This window comes from Denticeps clupeoides, chromosome 5, assembly GCF_900700375.1.
Source record: "Denticeps clupeoides chromosome 5, fDenClu1.1, whole genome shotgun sequence".
Classification (NCBI taxonomy): domain Eukaryota; kingdom Metazoa; phylum Chordata; class Actinopteri; order Clupeiformes; family Denticipitidae; genus Denticeps; species Denticeps clupeoides.
In genome coordinates, this window is record NC_041711.1 from 29,724,322 (window position 1) to 29,742,402 (window position 18,081).

At 43.8% G+C, this 18,081-nt stretch overlaps 1 protein-coding gene across 12 annotated transcripts; it reads left to right on the top strand.

Moving 5' to 3' along the window:
• The first annotated feature begins 414 nt into the window (after positions 1-414).
• On the top strand, positions 415-17,981 carry adam15 (ADAM metallopeptidase domain 15). 12 transcript variants are annotated; one of them, XM_028978994.1, is made up of 26 exons: positions 420-908; positions 1,378-1,478; positions 5,961-6,037; positions 6,279-6,354; positions 6,514-6,590; positions 8,098-8,305; positions 8,380-8,445; positions 8,992-9,063; positions 9,157-9,326; positions 9,423-9,507; positions 9,599-9,747; positions 9,827-10,004; positions 10,093-10,185; positions 10,585-10,780; positions 11,577-11,685; positions 12,098-12,293; positions 12,395-12,472; positions 12,562-12,673; positions 12,786-12,942; positions 13,177-13,239; positions 13,539-13,647; positions 14,275-14,340; positions 15,976-16,056; positions 16,738-16,797; positions 16,926-17,068; positions 17,166-17,981. In XM_028978994.1, the coding sequence occupies exons 1-26, from the start codon at positions 713-715 to the stop codon at positions 17,230-17,232; spliced, it is 2,985 nt and encodes a 994-aa protein (XP_028834827.1). In that variant the 5' UTR covers positions 420-712; the 3' UTR covers positions 17,233-17,981. The 12 variants fall into 12 exon arrangements, 11 of the variants coding, with proteins under 11 accessions (XP_028834828.1, XP_028834831.1, XP_028834833.1 ...); XM_028979003.1 differs by lacking the exon at positions 420-908 and adding an exon at positions 1,767-1,890 and having other exon boundaries at positions 1,376-1,478; XM_028978995.1 differs by lacking the exon at positions 16,738-16,797 and having other exon boundaries at positions 417-908.
• Positions 17,982-18,081: the final 100 nt, after the last annotated feature.

Genomic DNA, 18,081 nt, shown 5'->3' on the forward strand with positions numbered 1-18,081 from the left:
TCATGCCCAGGTCCTACCGAACAAGCCTGTGGGAGCAGTGCTATGGTCTGGGGTCCCCGCAATTGGACAAGTCTGGCTTGAGCAACGTCGTGTCCCCAAAGCATGAGGTCAGCTGAATATACTGAATGACCAGGTTATTCGATCAGTGGATTTCTTCTTCCCTGATGGCAACGCCATATTCCAAGACGACAATACCAGGATTCATCCTGCTCAAATTGTGAAAGCGTGATTCGATGTGCATGAGACACCAATTTTTCCCCACACATGGGTTGGCCACCATGGTCTCTACAAGATCTTTTTTCGAAAATGTACGCAACTTTGGACATTTAATGTGTGTGTGTGTGTGTGTGTGTATATATATAATAAATTCACAGTGCTGAAAGAGCGTCGGGTCCAGCGCCAGTGCGGGGACAGTAAAGAGTTAAAGGAAATCCCGCCTAGTCGGTCTCCACGCAGCACAATACGATTACAGCATCCTCGTAAACACGGTCTGGACCGCGCGAGCGCCACAGACGACGCGACACGACGCGACACCCGGTCTCCCGCCGCCGAACGTCCATGTCTACATCCGCGTTTAACACCGGCCGCTTGTAAGTTGACGTGACTGCTGCGTTGGATGGCGGCTCCGGTGCCTCGGTAGACCAGGAGGAGGAGGAGAGGATGGGGCAGGACGCAGCGCGACGTCGGCCCTGACCCGGCGGAGCCCGGAGCGATGACGGCCCTCTTCTTACTTCGCGCCCTGCTCGCCGTGACTTTGGTCGGGCTTGCGCGCCCAGGAACTTCGCTGCTGGCCGACAGCAGCCGGTTTGAGGGCCTGGACGACGGACCCCGGTCACCCGGACCCCGGTCACCCGGTCCCGCCAGGGGATCCGCAGGAAGCGGCGAGGAGAGCCGGCCACCGCGCACAGGTATGAACATGAACGAACTCATCCGCCAACCATTCCATGGAATTAAAAAGACGACGTGTATTATGACTTTTGCTGGGCTTCAGAAATGTGCTTTGGTGCTCTAATTACTTTTAATTACTAAAAAAAAAATCCTACAAGGCATGACGTTCAAGGCTCATAGAGGGTATATATAACCCAGAATAACCAGTTGTACAGTAGCCTGAGTTGTACTGAGTGCTGTCTGTGACACTTGAATAGCCAGACAGACAGACAGCAGCTGCCTCGGACAGTCCCGGCGGGTGGAGATGTTGCGTGTCTGGCCTCTCCAGTTTGAGGTTTCGTCGAGCATGTGTACGACCTGCCTAAACCAAATAATCTGCACCACTGTAGGTGTAATAATGTTAAAATGCAGGGCAAAAAAACATATTCATTGAAACAGGAGTTCATATGGAAGTGCAGCCGTGAAATCTTAAACTTCTACCTCTGCTAGGTGAAGACCACCAGCATAACAGGTCGAGTAGGCCTGTGGAGCGGACAAAGCCCTTTGGGATAGTGGACGGACGCAGGAAGAGTCTGAGCGAAGCCTTGCGGGTGAGTACAGAAGGACAGACATTCGCATGCCACTGTATATGTGGAAAAATCCTATTTATCAGAACAATGAGATCCAGCAGGCCCTTTTACTAGACACATTGAGGAAACCGTTGGATTTATGAAATATTCCTATCAGTATACGTAAGTCTCACTAATTTGCTCGTTTTGGGAAAAATGGGGAATTCTTCAGGATATGACTTCAGGCCGCCTGCACAGGAAGATTTTGAACCTGAAACGTAGGCTGATTTTCCCTCGCTTCAGATCATACTTTTTTTTTTTTTTTTGCAGGAAACTTCCACTAAAACATTTCAGCAGTGCTTGTTTCCTTCCTGGGGCAAAAAAAGGAAACCAGGCAGCAGATTTGTCTTAGGTCCATTCATGCATGTGGGAAGTAGAAGAAACTGTAGAAAAAGTAGGAGACAGGCTGCTGAGAAGCCTGATGGATGAGTTCATCGCACCATGGACTGGCTCAGTAGCTGCAGTAGATGTTTAAGTCTTTAATCCTTTATAAAACGGTGGTAGTGACTCGGTAAAACATCTGTGTTAATAACCACGCCCTTTTTTTTTTAGCTGAGTGGAATAAAAGAGAGGAAAGGTGGGGATGGCATGGGTGTGGGTGTGCAAATATTTTCCCTCCATTTTCAACACTCATCTGTTGACTAAAGCCTGTACTTTGGCATGTACCAAAGGCATTGAAATGATAACGATCTCTTAGATCCAAGCCAAGATTCACGATCAAACAGTGCTACTTCAAATCATGATAATTTGTGAACAAAAGTTGTCCTGCCATATAGATTATACTGGTTTTCCTATCTGGGTTAGACAAATGGAGTTTGTCTCCATTATGGTGCCTGTTTGTAAAACATCTAGAATAAGTTACCTTCCTACATGCATATACATTTAAGTGGCTCTCTGTCTGCTTTTATATCTAAATAACAAAGAACTGTCTGCTTTGAAGTGGCAAGGGCTTAAGTGGGTTAGGGCTCCATATCAGGACCATGAGCGTAAATTGGCCAGAATGGTCCTGGTTTACATAGCTTTTGAACACAAGGCATGACCGCCGCTGTGCAAATTCCACAATATTCCGCAAATTTGTTCCCCCACCTCATCCCAAAATCACAAAAAAAAGACATCTAAGAATGTTTGTATTGAGACCTTTGAATGTTTGTATTGTTCCAGGGAATAGTATAGCAGATTTTCACAAATTTAGACACTCTTCCGCTTAATTAATACATTACATTTACATTTACAGCATTTATCAGACGCCCTTATCCAGAGCGATTTACAATCAGTAGTTACAGGGACAGTCCCCCCCTGGCGCAATTTAGGGTTAAGTGTCTTGCTCAGGGACACAATGGTAGTAAGTGGGGTTTGAACCTGGGTCTTCTGGTTCATAGGCGAGTGTGTTCCCCACTAGGCTACCACCACCCCATTACAATCATGTCTACCCCTCACCCCAACAGAAGAACCCTCCTTGTAAGTGGAGCTGTCAGGGGTGGTGTAACCTGATTCCTGTGGATTGAAATAATGGATTAACGCGAGGTTCAGAACACCCAGACTCATCCCTTTAAAGCGTTCATGGAGTTGGTGCAATTTCTGAAAAATGTATTTTTCAACGCATTTATAGCACTTTACATTTCCTCTGATGTTAATACGTAGCGTTTTCTGTGAAGAGAGTTAATGGATGTTTGGCCATTCCTTGCTCGTGGGAGGTCTCAGTCAGTGCAGAAACTGAGAAAAACATTTATTTTGTTCCAAATATGCACCTGTGTAATCAGACAGTTGGCGATATGGAATATTATGTCCTGTATTATCTCCAGACGCACGCCCCTTCCCTATCTTTTGTCCCAGCGGTGAATGGACCCCACCCAGCATTCATGTAGCAGTGAGCTCATCTCCCTGGACGGGGCACATGGTCAAGAGCGTGACCTGATTCAGTAAGACGGAGAGAGAGAGAGAGAGACGGGCTTTGTGACGTGAGAGGGTAATGTTGAGAATAGAACTGCTGGCTGTGAAAATAAGTAAAAGGAAATGTGGGATGAAATGACGGGGATAAAGAGGCACAGGAAAGGGGGGAAATGACAGAATTCGTGAAGGAAAAAAGAGGAGGGAGGCGAGAGTTGATGAGGGTCGCCGAGGAGTCAGTGAAAGGGGTAAATTCATTGGAGAACCAAGGGAGGAGCTGGCTTGGCTGAGGACCTGAGGTTTGGGTGTGATCCTGGATTAGTGTCCATCACATTCTTCTGTGATCCCAAACTCATCTGAGGTGGTGGCCACAAAGCAGAGACTCTCTGTTACTCCCTTCCTCCATCCCTCACTTAGTTTTTATCCTTTTTCATCCAGTACAAACTGGTTTTTGCCTCGACTGAAGTCATACACCCACCCTTTTTCTTGATTGGTTTCTTGGCCACCATTTGGAAACTTGCCCAGCGTGCAGGCCCACCCAGTACAAGTTTCATACATTCTCAGTTCAAGACCACTGTTGTGGACTAAAACATATAAGCATAATATTTTGGCAGGAGATCTAATGGAGATTCATATTCATATTTCAAATATCTATTACATATATATTTTTTAAATATGCAAGTAGATGTGCATGACAGTTAATAAAAAAATTATATTAGCTTATAATACATATAGTATTTTAGGTTAAATTGGTTATTTCGACACATAACATGACTTTCCCTGTCAGGTGATGTGACCGCCTTGCTGCCTTATGTGCTCAAATGTGTCAAAATGGAGGACAGACAGTATTAAATAATACTCATGGTGATATTTAATTCATGTTTATGCAAAAAGTAAATTATTTCAAAGTATTATAATATAATTATTTAAAAAGTAAAATAAACAAAAATGGCTTTGCATTTCACAAATATATTTTATATACTGCTGTAAAGTAATGTGCTGTAAAGTAATCCAATGCTTAATACCTTTATGTATTCAATATTTACGCATTACCCTGTAGCAAAAAAAACACTCTTTGTTATATTGCAGCCATTTGCTAAAATCCTTATTTTTTCCTTATTAATGTACACACATCACCCCATATTGACAGAAAAACACAGAATTGTTCACATTTTTGCAGATTTATTAAAAAAGATTTATTAAAAAAAACCTGAAATATCACATGGTCCTAAGTATTCAGACCCACTGTAGGTTGTAGTTTGATGCTGGTATAAAGGATTAGATTAGATTAGATTAGACACTAATGAGTCACACTGAGGAGGGCAAATTGACTATTTTACTCACTTTTGCTGCCAGTGGTTTAGACATTAATGGATGTGTGTTTAGTTATTTTGAGTGTACTTTTATATAAGCTATATTAAGTAAATATTTACAAACACACTTTTCACACTTTTGTGAGCTAGATACTATAAATGCTCTTTAGCATCTGTTTTTTGTCATGCTGACTCTCTTAATGCTACCCCTGTCCAGTGTGGGTGTTTTTGCATGGTGCTTGTCTCTCCGGAGGCCTCTGAAGAAGCCATCTCTTCTGAACCCCATGTCTCTTGAGTTGTCCAGTGGCGGCTGCTTGCAGAGGAAGCAGGAAAGTAGTGAGGCAGTGCCACAGGAAGCATCAGGGTTTCACTTGCCTTGTCGTTTAAGATGGAAACCAGCAGAATGGCAGGAAGGGGTGTTGAGAGAAGCCCAGGTCGTGCTGGCTGGAGCCCCAAACTGGCTGTAATGGGGACGCTCTCTTTAGCCCTTTTCCTGCCATGCTTCAACAAAGCACAGGAAAGCAGCATGACTTAGTGTCAGGCCCTTCAGTGGCATGTGAGGAAGCGTGATGCTTTTGTCGTTTTACGACCAAGCGAAGGGTCCCTGGGCAACTATCAGTCGGTGGCTAACTCAGCAGATCTGCCCAGTACACTGGTAATGTGCTTACGTGTGGCACCCGAGGGCTCGCTATAGATGTGGAGGATTTTTAAAGCCTTTGAGTTCAAATCCCCTAAGCAACCACTATTCTTGTACGGCTAAAAGCTGAAGGCACAAATCTGCCCACTCAGAGTGTGGAACTCAAGGCTGATTTTACACCCTTCCTTTGGCCTCTGTGGCCAATCAGAATTAGCAACTACTTGGGAGAACTCAAGGTTCATCTAGACCTTCACCAGTGGTCCTGCACAAAAACCATCTTAATAAAGTAGTGGTTCTTTGGTCAAAAACTGACTTTTCATGAATGGAGACGTGGTATAAACATGGTACTTGTAAAAAAGTGATACACATAAGAGAGTCTGGCGAATATAGTGCATGTCAAATGTGGCCTGTTCACATTCAGTAACACAGGGAAAGTGTCACAAATTAAAGTAGTTCTAATTTGGTTTTAGCCCTAATCAGACAAAGTAGCTCTGAGATTAGACTTTGATCGATTTTTCTGCTGGTTGAGCTTCTAAAAGAGCGAGTGGTATTTTAAATAACCCAATAGAGTTAAAACTTCCTCTGCTGCAGAAATAAGATAAGACACTCTGATCTTCACCCACGCAGAACGGTCATCCGGATAAGTTCCAGTGTGGACTGCACATTAGGGGTGTTCTTTTTCTGCTGGACCTGGAAAAAAACATGTAAGTACAGGAGGTGCACATTATAATTTGAATTGATTCAGTTCAATATGTGTCCAAATTCACTGTCCACTAATTTCTCCTCCCAGCTACATATTCAAAGAGGGAAAATGATTCAAGGATTATAGCATTCAGTGTAGCTTGGGACATAGGGATCAACACTGTTGGATTTTTATTGCAATAATAAGGAATGCTGAATACTGTTATCACATGCAAATGATATAATGTACTTAACCTCCTGCAGAGATCTTCTACCAAATTCACCAAATGTGTTCTACTATCTCCCCAATGGAACGGGGGTCTCTTCGGTAGAACGTTTTGTAAGTCATTACACATTCAGTTCTTGTAATGATTAATTAAGGAAATTATGTTTTCCTAAACAGTGGTTTGCTGTGACGTAACCAAAATAATTAGCGGAATATAGATAAATAACTACAATATCCTATAAAAGTGTAAAAGCCTTTGCTCTACTCCCACAGACACACTGCTACTATCATGGTATAGTGAGAGGCTTCCCTCAGTCTCGAGTGGCCCTGAGTACATGTGCTGGTTTACGGTAAGTTTGTAAGTCAGAATGTTAGTTGTAAATCTGATCCAGTTAAAGGTCCCCTGACATGGACATTTTTTTTTTGCTTTTATATATGTCTTAGTCGTCCCCTTAGTCGTTTTGGTGTGTGTAGCTTAAAGTTGAGGGGGCATTTTGCGGAAGTTATGTCATCAACACCATTCACCAACCACAATATTTGGCGCAGACAGGAAGTTGTGTCAGCGTTTTTCCAGAAAAAATCTAATTAACCCATTGTTTCTTCAAAGTATTGCGTGACAGAACTAAAAAAAATACATTTATGCAATAACAATAATCTCACAAAATAAATTTTTTGATAGGGGACCTTTAATGGGTAACATTTAACATATTACTAATGCAGTAAAAGTTTATAGTGCCAGCTGCAAAAAATATTGTTGTAAAATTTGTGGGTCCCACAAGTGTGCTGCTCAGGCGTCAATTTGACATTCAGTAATCTTGAATACTTATGTCGGGATAAAACTTATGCAGGGCAGCTGATTTGAGCAGGCTGAGTAGGCACGGTCATGTGACCGTGTCACACACGGTGGTAACGTGAGCCACGGGTAGTGTGACCTTGAATGGCACTTTCACGTTTGCCGTAATTCAATCCGCATTAAAATGGAGCTCTAGCCCTTCTTTGTTAATTTCACATTAGGAAACAGTGGGGTTTTAAATTGGAACCCCTCTGGGAGCAGCTACGGTTAAATCCAGATACTTGAGGTTGAGGTTGAAGTTTATTGTCATATGTACAAAGTACAGTGTACAGAGCACAATGAAATTCTTACTTGAAAACCTCTCCCACGTAGACAGAACATAGAACATGATACATAGAAGACAAAGTGCAGCAGCAATAAATAATAAGTCACAGAAGGGTGAATATATATAAGTTGCATAACAAAGTGATTGTGCATAATTTAAGTGACAGTGCAGTGCATACTATGTGTTGTATAGCTTGATGGCACTGGGGTAGAAACTGTTCCTGAATCGTGATATGCGTGTGTGAATTGTCCTGAGTCTCTTGCCTGATGGCAGGAAAGTACTTTCAGGTACTTTTACTGCTAGAGGAGACCAAGGGCATAGTTTCTTATCATAAGTTGACATTGTCGTCAGCATGTTAGCGAAATCCTGACGAAACGTAAATTTGAGTAAATTCCCAGTCAGCATCCCTTCATAACCTGTTTAATTTCCTTTGACTCTTTGTAAAAAATCTCTATAAATATATACAATATATCAGTGACGTTGCAGTAGTACAACTGAGCATTTTTACATATGGACAGATAAAGTGGGGGGGTGGTTTAAAAGTGAGAGACAGAAATATAACAAAAAAAAAAAATGCATTTTAAAAAGTCATAAATTGTGGCTAACTACAAGAAACACAATAGCAAAAATATAGCAAAATATTAATTCATGAAAATTGATTTTTTTGTTTGTCCAGTTGTCCATTTTATGTGATTTGAGTGTTTTGAAGCCTAAATCTGACCTTTAAAAATCTGTGAAGGGGGGTGATTGTCATCAATGCCAGTCTGAGTTTTGAGCTGCAGCCTGAGGAGCATGATGATAAGCATCAAGAGGAAGGAAGTGGAGGTGTTGAAGAGGAAGGGATGCATCTTCTCTACCCAACTCACCAACTCATGTCTGGGTCAGGGGGCTGTGGTGTGTCCCACAGGGCAGTGCCCCCTCTCTATGCCCCACCCCAAGTTCACAGGGTAAGGCTGTACAGGTGTATGTGAAAAGTAGGATACGGGTAGACAGAGCTTTAAATCTGTGTTCCATTTTCTAGAGCAAGAGGGATATTCTCTCTGAGACAAAATACATCGAGCTGGTGCTGGTGGCTGATCATAAAGAGGTAAGAGGAGAGAACATTGACAATTTTACATTATACGGCATTTATCAGACGCCCTTATGTAGAGCGACTTACAATCAGTAGTTACAGGGACGGTCCTCCCCGGAGCAACTTAGGGTTAAGTGTTTCACTCAGGGACACAATGTTAGTAAGTGGGGTTTGAACCTGTCACTTTGTGTCTAGGCTACTTCCACATCGAACTGTAGACTTTAATGTTGTACCCACTCATCACTGAGTCTTCGCTGCTATGAATCTGATCAACCCTGAGTGTATTCCATTCTGGGTTCTGCTGGGGTGGAGCTGTGGCTGGTGTAAATGCAGTTGCATACCAAGGTGGTAGTAGCCTAGTGGGTAACACACTCGCCTATGAACCAGAAGACCCAGGTTCAAACCCCATTGTGTCCCTGAGCAAGACACTTAACCCTAAATTGCTCCAGGGGGACTGTCCCTGTAACTACTGATTGTAAGTCACTCTGGATAAGGGCGTCTGATAAATGGTGTAAATATAATGTAAGATATATGCAATGATCCATTACGTTTACTACACAGTTCTTGAACTACCAGAAGAACAATAAGACAATCATCTATAGAATGCTTGATGTTGCCAACCAGGTGGACTGGGTGAGTCTCCTTAACATGTATGATGCAATGTCTAATCATTTGCTTTTCGTGACATCAGGAACTTTTGTGACTGGTGTGTGTGCTGTCTTGCAGTTCTATAGGCCTTTGAATGTTCGGGTGGCACTGTTGGGCCTGGAGATCTGGAGCGACCAGGATAAAATCCAGGTGGATACGAACCCTAAGGAAACCCTCAACCGCTTCCTGGATTGGAGAACACAGGAGCTGCTGCCTCGCTTGCGCCATGACAATGCTCAGCTGGTCATGTGAGTGAGTCGGCCTGAGGCAGATATCAGGCTCAGAGGGTGTGAAACAGTTTGAGGTTTTCTGGCCCTTTGTCACATATGTTTGTGCTCTGACAGGGGTGGCTCCTTTGATGGCACAACAGTGGGAATGGCATCCCAGTCGTCCATGTGTTCCAAGGACCGTTCTGGTGGAGTCAATGTGGTGAGTTCAGTCAAGGCGATCGTAAAGGTGCAATTGCTTTATTTTTTTTCTTGTTCCCACATGTTTTCCCACTTCTTTATCTCTTCTACAGGATCATCTTGTCAGTGTGCTGGGCGTGGCCTCCACAGTTGCCCATGAATTGGGCCATAACCTGGGCATGAGCCATGACACGGCTGAACGCAAATGTGAGTGCCAAAATGAGCCCAGGATGGGCGGCTGCATCATGGAGCCCTCCACAGGGTGAGTAATCTAGGGGAGGTAGATATGCCTCACCTACATTTTACACACTTCATGGCATTTCGGTCCTCCATCATCCCAGGTTCATGCCAGGACAGCTCTTCAGCAGCTGCAGTGCCCGAGACCTGTCCCTCAGCCTCCTGCATGGAGGTGGCATGTGCCTCTTTAACGTGCCACAGCCAGAGAAGCTCTTGGGTGGACCTCGCTGTGGCAACCTCTATGTGGAGAAAGGGGAGGAGTGTGACTGTGGCCTGCTGGATGTATGTACTCTCACTCAGTCATGAACATCAGCATGCTGTGCAGCCTGGAGATGAACTTGCATCCTTCATCTTATGTTGGTCTTATCAGGAGTGCAATGATCCCTGCTGCAATGCTAGCACCTGTAAGCTGGTTCCTGGTGCACAGTGTTCCTCTGATGGTATTTGCTGTGAGAACTGCAAGGTAGATATTGATGTCAGGAAGAATCCATTTATTATCTGTTTACATCTCATATAAATATTGAAATACTGTACAGTTTGACTGATGATATGCTTGCTTTTCTGTTAGGGTACATAATATCTTTTCTATTTTATATGCATAAAATATAATCGATTAGAATGAATAATCTGATTGTAAATTATAGCTGTGTAGGCTAAAAACATAATAATGACTGATAATATGTAAATTGTATTTGGTGGATTTTTTCGTCAGCTATGTGCCATTTATTTATGTTATTATCATATATAATAATTTTCAATAAAATGTATTTTCTGAAATATTGCTCACATTTCAGTCTATAGTAAAAGCTTTTAATCACAAAATGTTTTCACAGTTTCATTTTATTAATCTGATGCTCTCTAGCTTCGCACTGCGGGCTGGGTCTGCCGGGAGCCGCTGGGGGAGTGTGACCTGCCTGAGCACTGCACTGGCACCTCGCCCTACTGCCCCCCCAATGTCTTCCTGCAGAATGGAGAGCCCTGTGAAAGTGGATCATCCTACTGCTACAGCGGTGTCTGTGCCAGCCTGGATGCCCAGTGCCAAATTCTATGGGGGCCCAGTGAGTGTCTCTGCTTTATCATGCACTGTGAATATGCAACACATCCCACTGATTTTCATCTCCTTGTGCTTTTTGGTCTTTTGGCTAATCAGCATAATCGGTTTAGAGACTCAAACTTTGTTTAAAGGTTCCCTGACATGAAATGCTTTTGCTTTTATAAAGGTCTTTGTCGTCCCCTAATACTGTATGTGAAGTGTCTTTCAGAAATTCAGCATTGGTGCAGAATTACAGCCACTTTTAGTCAGTCTCACTATGAGATTTCTCCAGGCCGTGCAGTTTCTGTGTCTGTATCTTAAAATGCTAATGAGGAGGAGAGAGGCAGGACGAGGAGGAGAGCGGCCAATAGAAGTTGGGGGGGCATTCGTGGAAATGACATCATCAACACCATTCACCAACCGTAATGATGGGCATAGACAGGAAGTTGTGTTTTTCCAGGAAAAAATGAATCCCCTTGTGAAGACATTAGCAGGCCATCTGAGCTGCCACTCTCTGAACGCCAAAGCACTCTTTATTCAAATCGGCAGGACCGTAGACAGGCTAGGCGAACTTGTATTAATGTTAAATAATCTCACAATTTTCATGTCAGGGGACCTTAAATTATCCCAGTGAGTTTTCACTTGTTTTACAAAAAGCTCTCAACACATTAATGAATTTATCAACTTAACTGAAAAAAAAAGATTTCAAATGTCAAACTGTTTATTGGAGAATGTCTGAAGTTGTTTACCAATGGTTTTGTAGTCACAACAATGAACCAGCTCTTGAACCTTGAATTTGTCATTTATATCTGCATTCCCAGATGCCACCAAGGCGCCACCTTTGTGTTTTTCATCTGTCAACAAACACGGCAGCAAATATGGCAACTGTGGTCAATTAGCCAATGGCAGTTATATCCCATGTCCCAGTGCGTAAGTACCACCAGAAGTCCAAAACCAGAAGACACGATGGACAGATTAAGATATAGCATATCACATGTTTACCGGCAACCCTGCTTCAGGAGAATTTCCAGCCCACACTTCTCTCATTCTGCCCCATCTATTGCCGGATCATATCAGATCACCTCAAAATTTGACCTTTGTGGTATAGCCTAAAATGTTGTTTCTTGTTTTGCATTTTTAACAATGCAATTTTCAGGAATGAGCCTGTTGTTATGCCTCAAGGTCACAGTTACTATTGATTAAACAATTTAGAATAATCAGAATCAAAGTCCCCTGCGATATGTTTGACCTTTTATTAGTACATTAATATCATGCAAATATTGAACGTATATGGAATATCTGCAGGAATGGTTGCGATTATTCGGTTCTTATCTTTTTGCAGAGATGTGCAGTGTGGGAAACTGCAGTGTCAAGGTGGGAATGGCCGCCCTCTGCTGGGCTCCAATGCACAGATCCTCACTACTAAAGTTCTTCTGAATCACACTGACTACACCTGCCGCGGCACCCACTTTGACCTGGGCGATGATATCTCTGACCCCGCCATGGTTGCTCCAGGCTCGTCCTGTGGACCAGGAAAGGTGGGTGGCCCTCTCCTTCCACCAAGCAGACCAATTTCCATTATACCCTGTTTTCCTCACTTTTATTTTTTTTATCTGATTGCATTTTTGAAACCTTTCAGGCCTGTCTGAATCAGCGCTGTCAAGATGCTTCGGTTTTTGGGGTGGAGGAGTGTCACAGGAAGTGCAACGGACACGGCGTGAGGCCCCACTGTTGTCTTGGTGTGAGGGGAAATGACTAACTCCCTGATTCTCAACGCTTCTGCATCCTCCGATCTTCCTTTGGCAGGTCTGCAACAGCAATAAGAACTGCCACTGCGATGTGGGATGGGCCCCGCCTGACTGTAAATATGCTGGCTTTGGGGGCAGCGTGGACAGTGGACCCGCCAGGCAACCTCGAGGTAGTTGGCCACTCCCACCAGCTTCCTGTGTACTGACAAGCGCAGTGGACCTTGCCCTTGTATGGTATTGCCATTTGCTGAAATGTTGCACCTTCTGACAATCTGTCCACAGATTCGGACCCGGCCCAAGTAGCTTTGCTTGTCATCTTCCTCTTCGTCTTGCCTGTGGTGCTATTATTTTTGGCTCTTCGGGTTCCTGGCTGCCGGCGTGGGTTCTTTTGCTTAAGTAGAAGTCCTTTCCAAAAAGGTGGCAGCCGCCAGCAGAGCCGGTAAGACACCGGTATCTGTTATTCCAGAAACAAAATTAAGCGTAACGCCACTCATAATATTCAAAACCAAATACACAGTGTTTTATGACATAGAGATTTACAGATGGCACACATTGTTTTACTGTAGACATTTTTTTGTGTGCCCATTGGTTAAATAAGAAACCATAAAACAAATGTAAGGACCATTGCAAGTAAATGCCAAGGTGATCTAATTTTTCTCCACGCATAATTCAGTCAGGTCACAGTGGCCCATGTGCAGATATATGGGATGACAATAGGAGAGGATCCCATGCAGAGGTATTCATGAAGTGGCATTTGTGTGATTTTGATCTTGACTATGACCTTGTGGTGGATGTAGTCCCCCTGTTGGGGTCACTGTATGTTCCCCAGATATGAGAAGCATGTAGTAGCTGTAGTTCTCCATTCTGCAGAGTCAAAAGTGGAGTGTTTGATTTTATAAAACTTACTTAACCTCAGGTCTTGACTCGTCAGAATTGTAGTCCAGTAGTCTACATTACAGGACTTGATCTGCTGACCTGTCTTGTGACCGGTAGGTTGCGTTGTAGACATTTCTTTCTTTCTGTGGTGCCTCTCAGGACCCCGGCAGCTGAGCGAGTCGATGCCCAAAATGGGGAACAGATGCAGCCTCTGAGGTACCAGTGGACACATCAAAATGACATACCCCTCATCCCACCAGTTAACAAGGTACTTTCTGTCAAGCAGCATTGTGGTTATCTCTATGGACGCTACTTTCGTACAAAGTGTAGGGTTAAAGGTCAGAGTCATCCTATTTATTTAAACAGAGAAGAGAAATTAACCACCCTTTTTGTTAGCAAATTATTAGTCATACAAAATCTTCAATGATTGTCATTAAAGATTTAGAGTTTAAATTAGGAGGAGACGGATGATTGACTCTCATGAACTTTCTCTTTTTGGATAAAACCCACTCATTTCAATCCCATGAGCGAGCATAAGTTAAGAATGTGTTTTTCATGGTGTCTTTATAATAAAATGTTTGTCATTGTGGAAATCTTTCTGGTTTCAAGCGTTTGATATCTAGAGATATTCTATATTGTATGATGCTCCGTACCTTTTTTTTTACCTTGTATCTGACAGTAATGCTTATTAACTGCATGTAACTGCTTGTTGCAAAGCTGCAACAAATCTCCGTGGTTTAACTGCATAAAAGCAGAGATGAGAAAAGTGTCACCTTTTTGGTGACAACTGACTGCAGAGGCACCGCTTCTCTTTTCTGCTCAGAATATTTTAAATACTCACCACAGCAGGTCCTGTAAAGGCCACTCTTTCTGCTTCTGTTTTCTCACGGTTCAGGTTCACAACAGGCCTGCTCCTCCTAATAAACCGCTCCCGCCTGACCCAGTCCTAAAAAATGCACAGGTAAAACTCCCACCCTTTGGGAGCGTAGACTGTGTCTTGCTTTGCTTCTGCATTGGTAGATGTCTGTTGTTCTATTGTGTCTATTGTTCTCTGTCACCTAGACTGTAGTCGCCTTTCCATTAGTGCGAAAGTGAAGTGATAGTCAATGTGATGCACAGTAAGCACAGCACGCGGTGCACACAACGAAACGTGCATTTATGTGCATTTAACCAGTCACCTTAGTGAGCAGTGGGCAGCCATGAAAGGTGCAACCTTTCTGATTTTCGGGGCCGCTTCCGTAACCACTAGGCCACCACTGCCACCGGGTGCGTGGGGAGCAGCGAATGGGGATGGTACCTTGCTCGAGGGGACCTCAGTGGCAGTTCCTTAATAATTACCATTACTGCTGATTTTGTAAAAATGCAGTGTTTTTAGGTCACAGGACATATTACTTAGAGCCACATGGCATTCTAAAATACATGATGTAGCAGGCGTGGCAAGAATTGATTCCAAGTCACACAGTTCATCAAAAACTGAAGTGAAAGTGAAGTGATTGTCACACGTGATACACAACAGCACACAGTGCACACAGTGAAATTTGTCCTCTGCATTTAACCCATCACCCTGAGTGAGCAGTGGGCAGCCATGACAGGCGCCCGGGGAGCAGTGTGTGGGGACGGTGCTGTGCTCAGTGGCACCTCAGTGGTACCTTGGCAGATCGGGATTCGAACCGGCAACCTTCTGATTACAGGGCCGCTTCCTTAACCACTAGGCCACCACTGCCCCTACCACTGAGCAGGTCATCCTAAAGGTTTGAATCCACAATTCCTTTGTGACATCGCAGATCAGAATCACCTCATATGGAATCAGATTTGTGCCAAAATTTTGAAACAAAACTTTCCTAATATCAAATGCGATGTTTGCTTGTGAGACTTTCAGTAACGCTTCTAGTTTTTACAGTTTCACTGCTGGCTTTTCAGTGGCTCCGCCCCTGTGTGGGCGGGGCTTCGCCTCGTTGGCCAGCAGGTATTTGAGTGACAGCTCCATTCTAGCTGGGATAAAGAGTTCAGGGGAACAGAGCTGTCACTCAAATACCTGCTGGCCAATGAGGCAAAGCCCCGCCCACACAAAAACACTGTGCCAAAAGTCCAACTCAGGCAGCGTGAACATAAAACAGGGCAGAGCGACTGAATAGCCAGCAGCGTTACTGAAAGTCTCATTGGGCTTGATTGACATTTAAAAACAAAGGCTTTCGTGTGTTTATGCAAACCTATAATGGAAACGCGACTAGTGAGCACGATCCTTTTCAGCCCGGTTGATGTTTGTGCTTATTTGGATGCTGTAACAGATCATTAGAGTGACCAAATCGAGTTCTTTCAGTGATCTGATTGGCCAGCCTCCTGTAACCATAATTCTGAACAGCTGAATTAGTCTTGCGTAAGAAAGCATAAGAAAAAGTGAGCACTTTGCACACTTCCGGTTTCGAAATAACTTATAAAACCTAAGACTCTGTGGTCACCCTGATTGCGTTACTCTTCAGTGTATGCTCTGCATTTCTCATCTTCCTAACGCCCTTCATCTTTTCATTCATATTCCCCTGTGATAGTCGGACGCACACTAACCTGCCGAAATGTTTGTTGTCTCTGAACTGCCTAGATGGCAGGGGGAAGGCCAGCCCCTCCACACAAACCACTTCCCCCAGACCCCTCTGTGCCAGAGGGCAAGGCACACCACAAGGTAGTTGGGGACATGTAGTTAGAGGCGCGGTGTACTCGTGTGTGTGTGTGTGTGTGTGTGTGTGTGTGTGTGTGTGTGTTTTAATCACCCCATCGATTGCGTATTAAGCCCATGCTCTGAGTCAGTGCATGCACTAGTGCATCTGTCATGATTCCCTGTGTTCGTGTGAAATTATCAGATGTGCAACAACCTGTGCATGGAGACGTGGCAAGTAATAGATATGATTATAATTAGTTTCTTTGTAATTATTTGATATATAGGTGGTTGCTCTTTTTGATTTGGCAGCCATGGTTGGGGAAAAATAAAGTAAGGCAAACAGAGACGAAATAGTAAAACCGGCTGGCTTTCTACTGCCACACTGCATGAACTTGCCTTGTCTCCAGTTACACGTGATGCATAATGAGCCAACGTGCGAAGGGTTTAAAGGGTCATTATGAATCACCTATGTTCAAATTACGAAGAAGAGTTGATGGGGGTTCCTGTTCAAGGTTAACAAGACAGCATTTTGAGAGTATAGTAATTTTACTATTGACATAACAATAAGAATTTTCCATTTTTATTTTTTATCATTTCCAAATGTTTTGGGAATGTTGTCTGGGAGGTTGCTGTAGTGTGTGTGTGTGTGTGTGGGTTGGTCTCACTGACTTTTCCTTCAATCCATCTGGACGTCTTCCGCTGCAGCGCACAGTGAAGCGACCAGCACCTCCGAACAAGCCTCTACCTCCTGACCCTGTTAGCCAGGTACCACAGCAGTGAAGGAATATAGAGACAAACTGGACTGTGGAATGAAAGATTAAAGAGCATTTGGTGTGGTATGAAAAGGTTTGTGTGCCATGTACAGATGGTGTTTTGTGATTTGTTTGTTACAGAATGCTGCCCCTCCAAAACCTCCAGTTCCCAGAAAGCCCCTGCCTGTGAATCCCTCTACTCAGCTCCCTCCCCAGACACATACCCCTGGGCTACCTGGGGCCACCCACTATCACAGACAGCATGTCACAGTGGTACCAGTCAGGTGCGTCTGGTATCTACAGATGTTTAAACCTGGACTTGAGCAGAACTGCAAGTGTGGTTAATAATAATAATTCACCTCCTTCTTTTCCCGCATGCAGACGTCCACCTCTTCCCCCTGTAAGAGCAGGCCAACCGATGCCATCCCACCGGCTTCCCCCAGTTTAACCTGAGTGTCCTTAGCCAGTGAAACTCTAATGAAAGTGGCTGCCCCGCGCCGGCGTGCGAGACTTTTCTACAGAGTGACGCCTTAAGAGCCTTGCATCGCCTTCCTGCAGCGGCATCTCCGATTTGCACTTTGATATGCCTCCGAACCCTGTGTGAGAGTATTTATTTTATTATGGACTGTCCGACTGAGCAGTGGTCCTGTGCACGTCACCGATGAGCCAACAGGATGGATGAGGAACTGGAAGTTTCCGGAAACTCCAACCTGTTGAAGTGTGAATGTTGTCAAAAGAGACTTTTGCCTTTTACTGTGTGTTATTTCCCTCTGGGAGACGTTCACATTGTGTGACCTGTTGGCAAGTCCCCTGGTCTGGATAATCTCAGGTCATTTCATACGTGCGTGGAGTTAATACTGCAGCCCACAGATATGGGTCGTGGTGTAGTTCGTTTATCTACTAACGTGCGGAACAAATTCATGGTTTGTGAAAAGTGTTGCGCATCATTTGAATGCTTTTTTTTTAAAAACGGGAAGGTTGATTAATAACAAGTGGATAAAATGTGGCTGCTGCACATGTTTCTTCTTGTAATGTTATTGTCTGTTCTTCAGCCTGTGCTGCTGCTTTTTTCATGACCATGCATGAGGAGACGGGCAAACATTTGGCCCATTGAAAGAGATGTTCGGTAACCAAGGGCTTAGTGTCATTTTCAACATTTTTTCAAGTTAAAGTTGAACTAAATTAATTGAAAAAAGATGCCTCATTTGCTGTCTTTTATAACATACTAACAATACATTAGCGATATGTCATATATATATGATGGTATATACACATTATTGTAATACATTTTATTTAT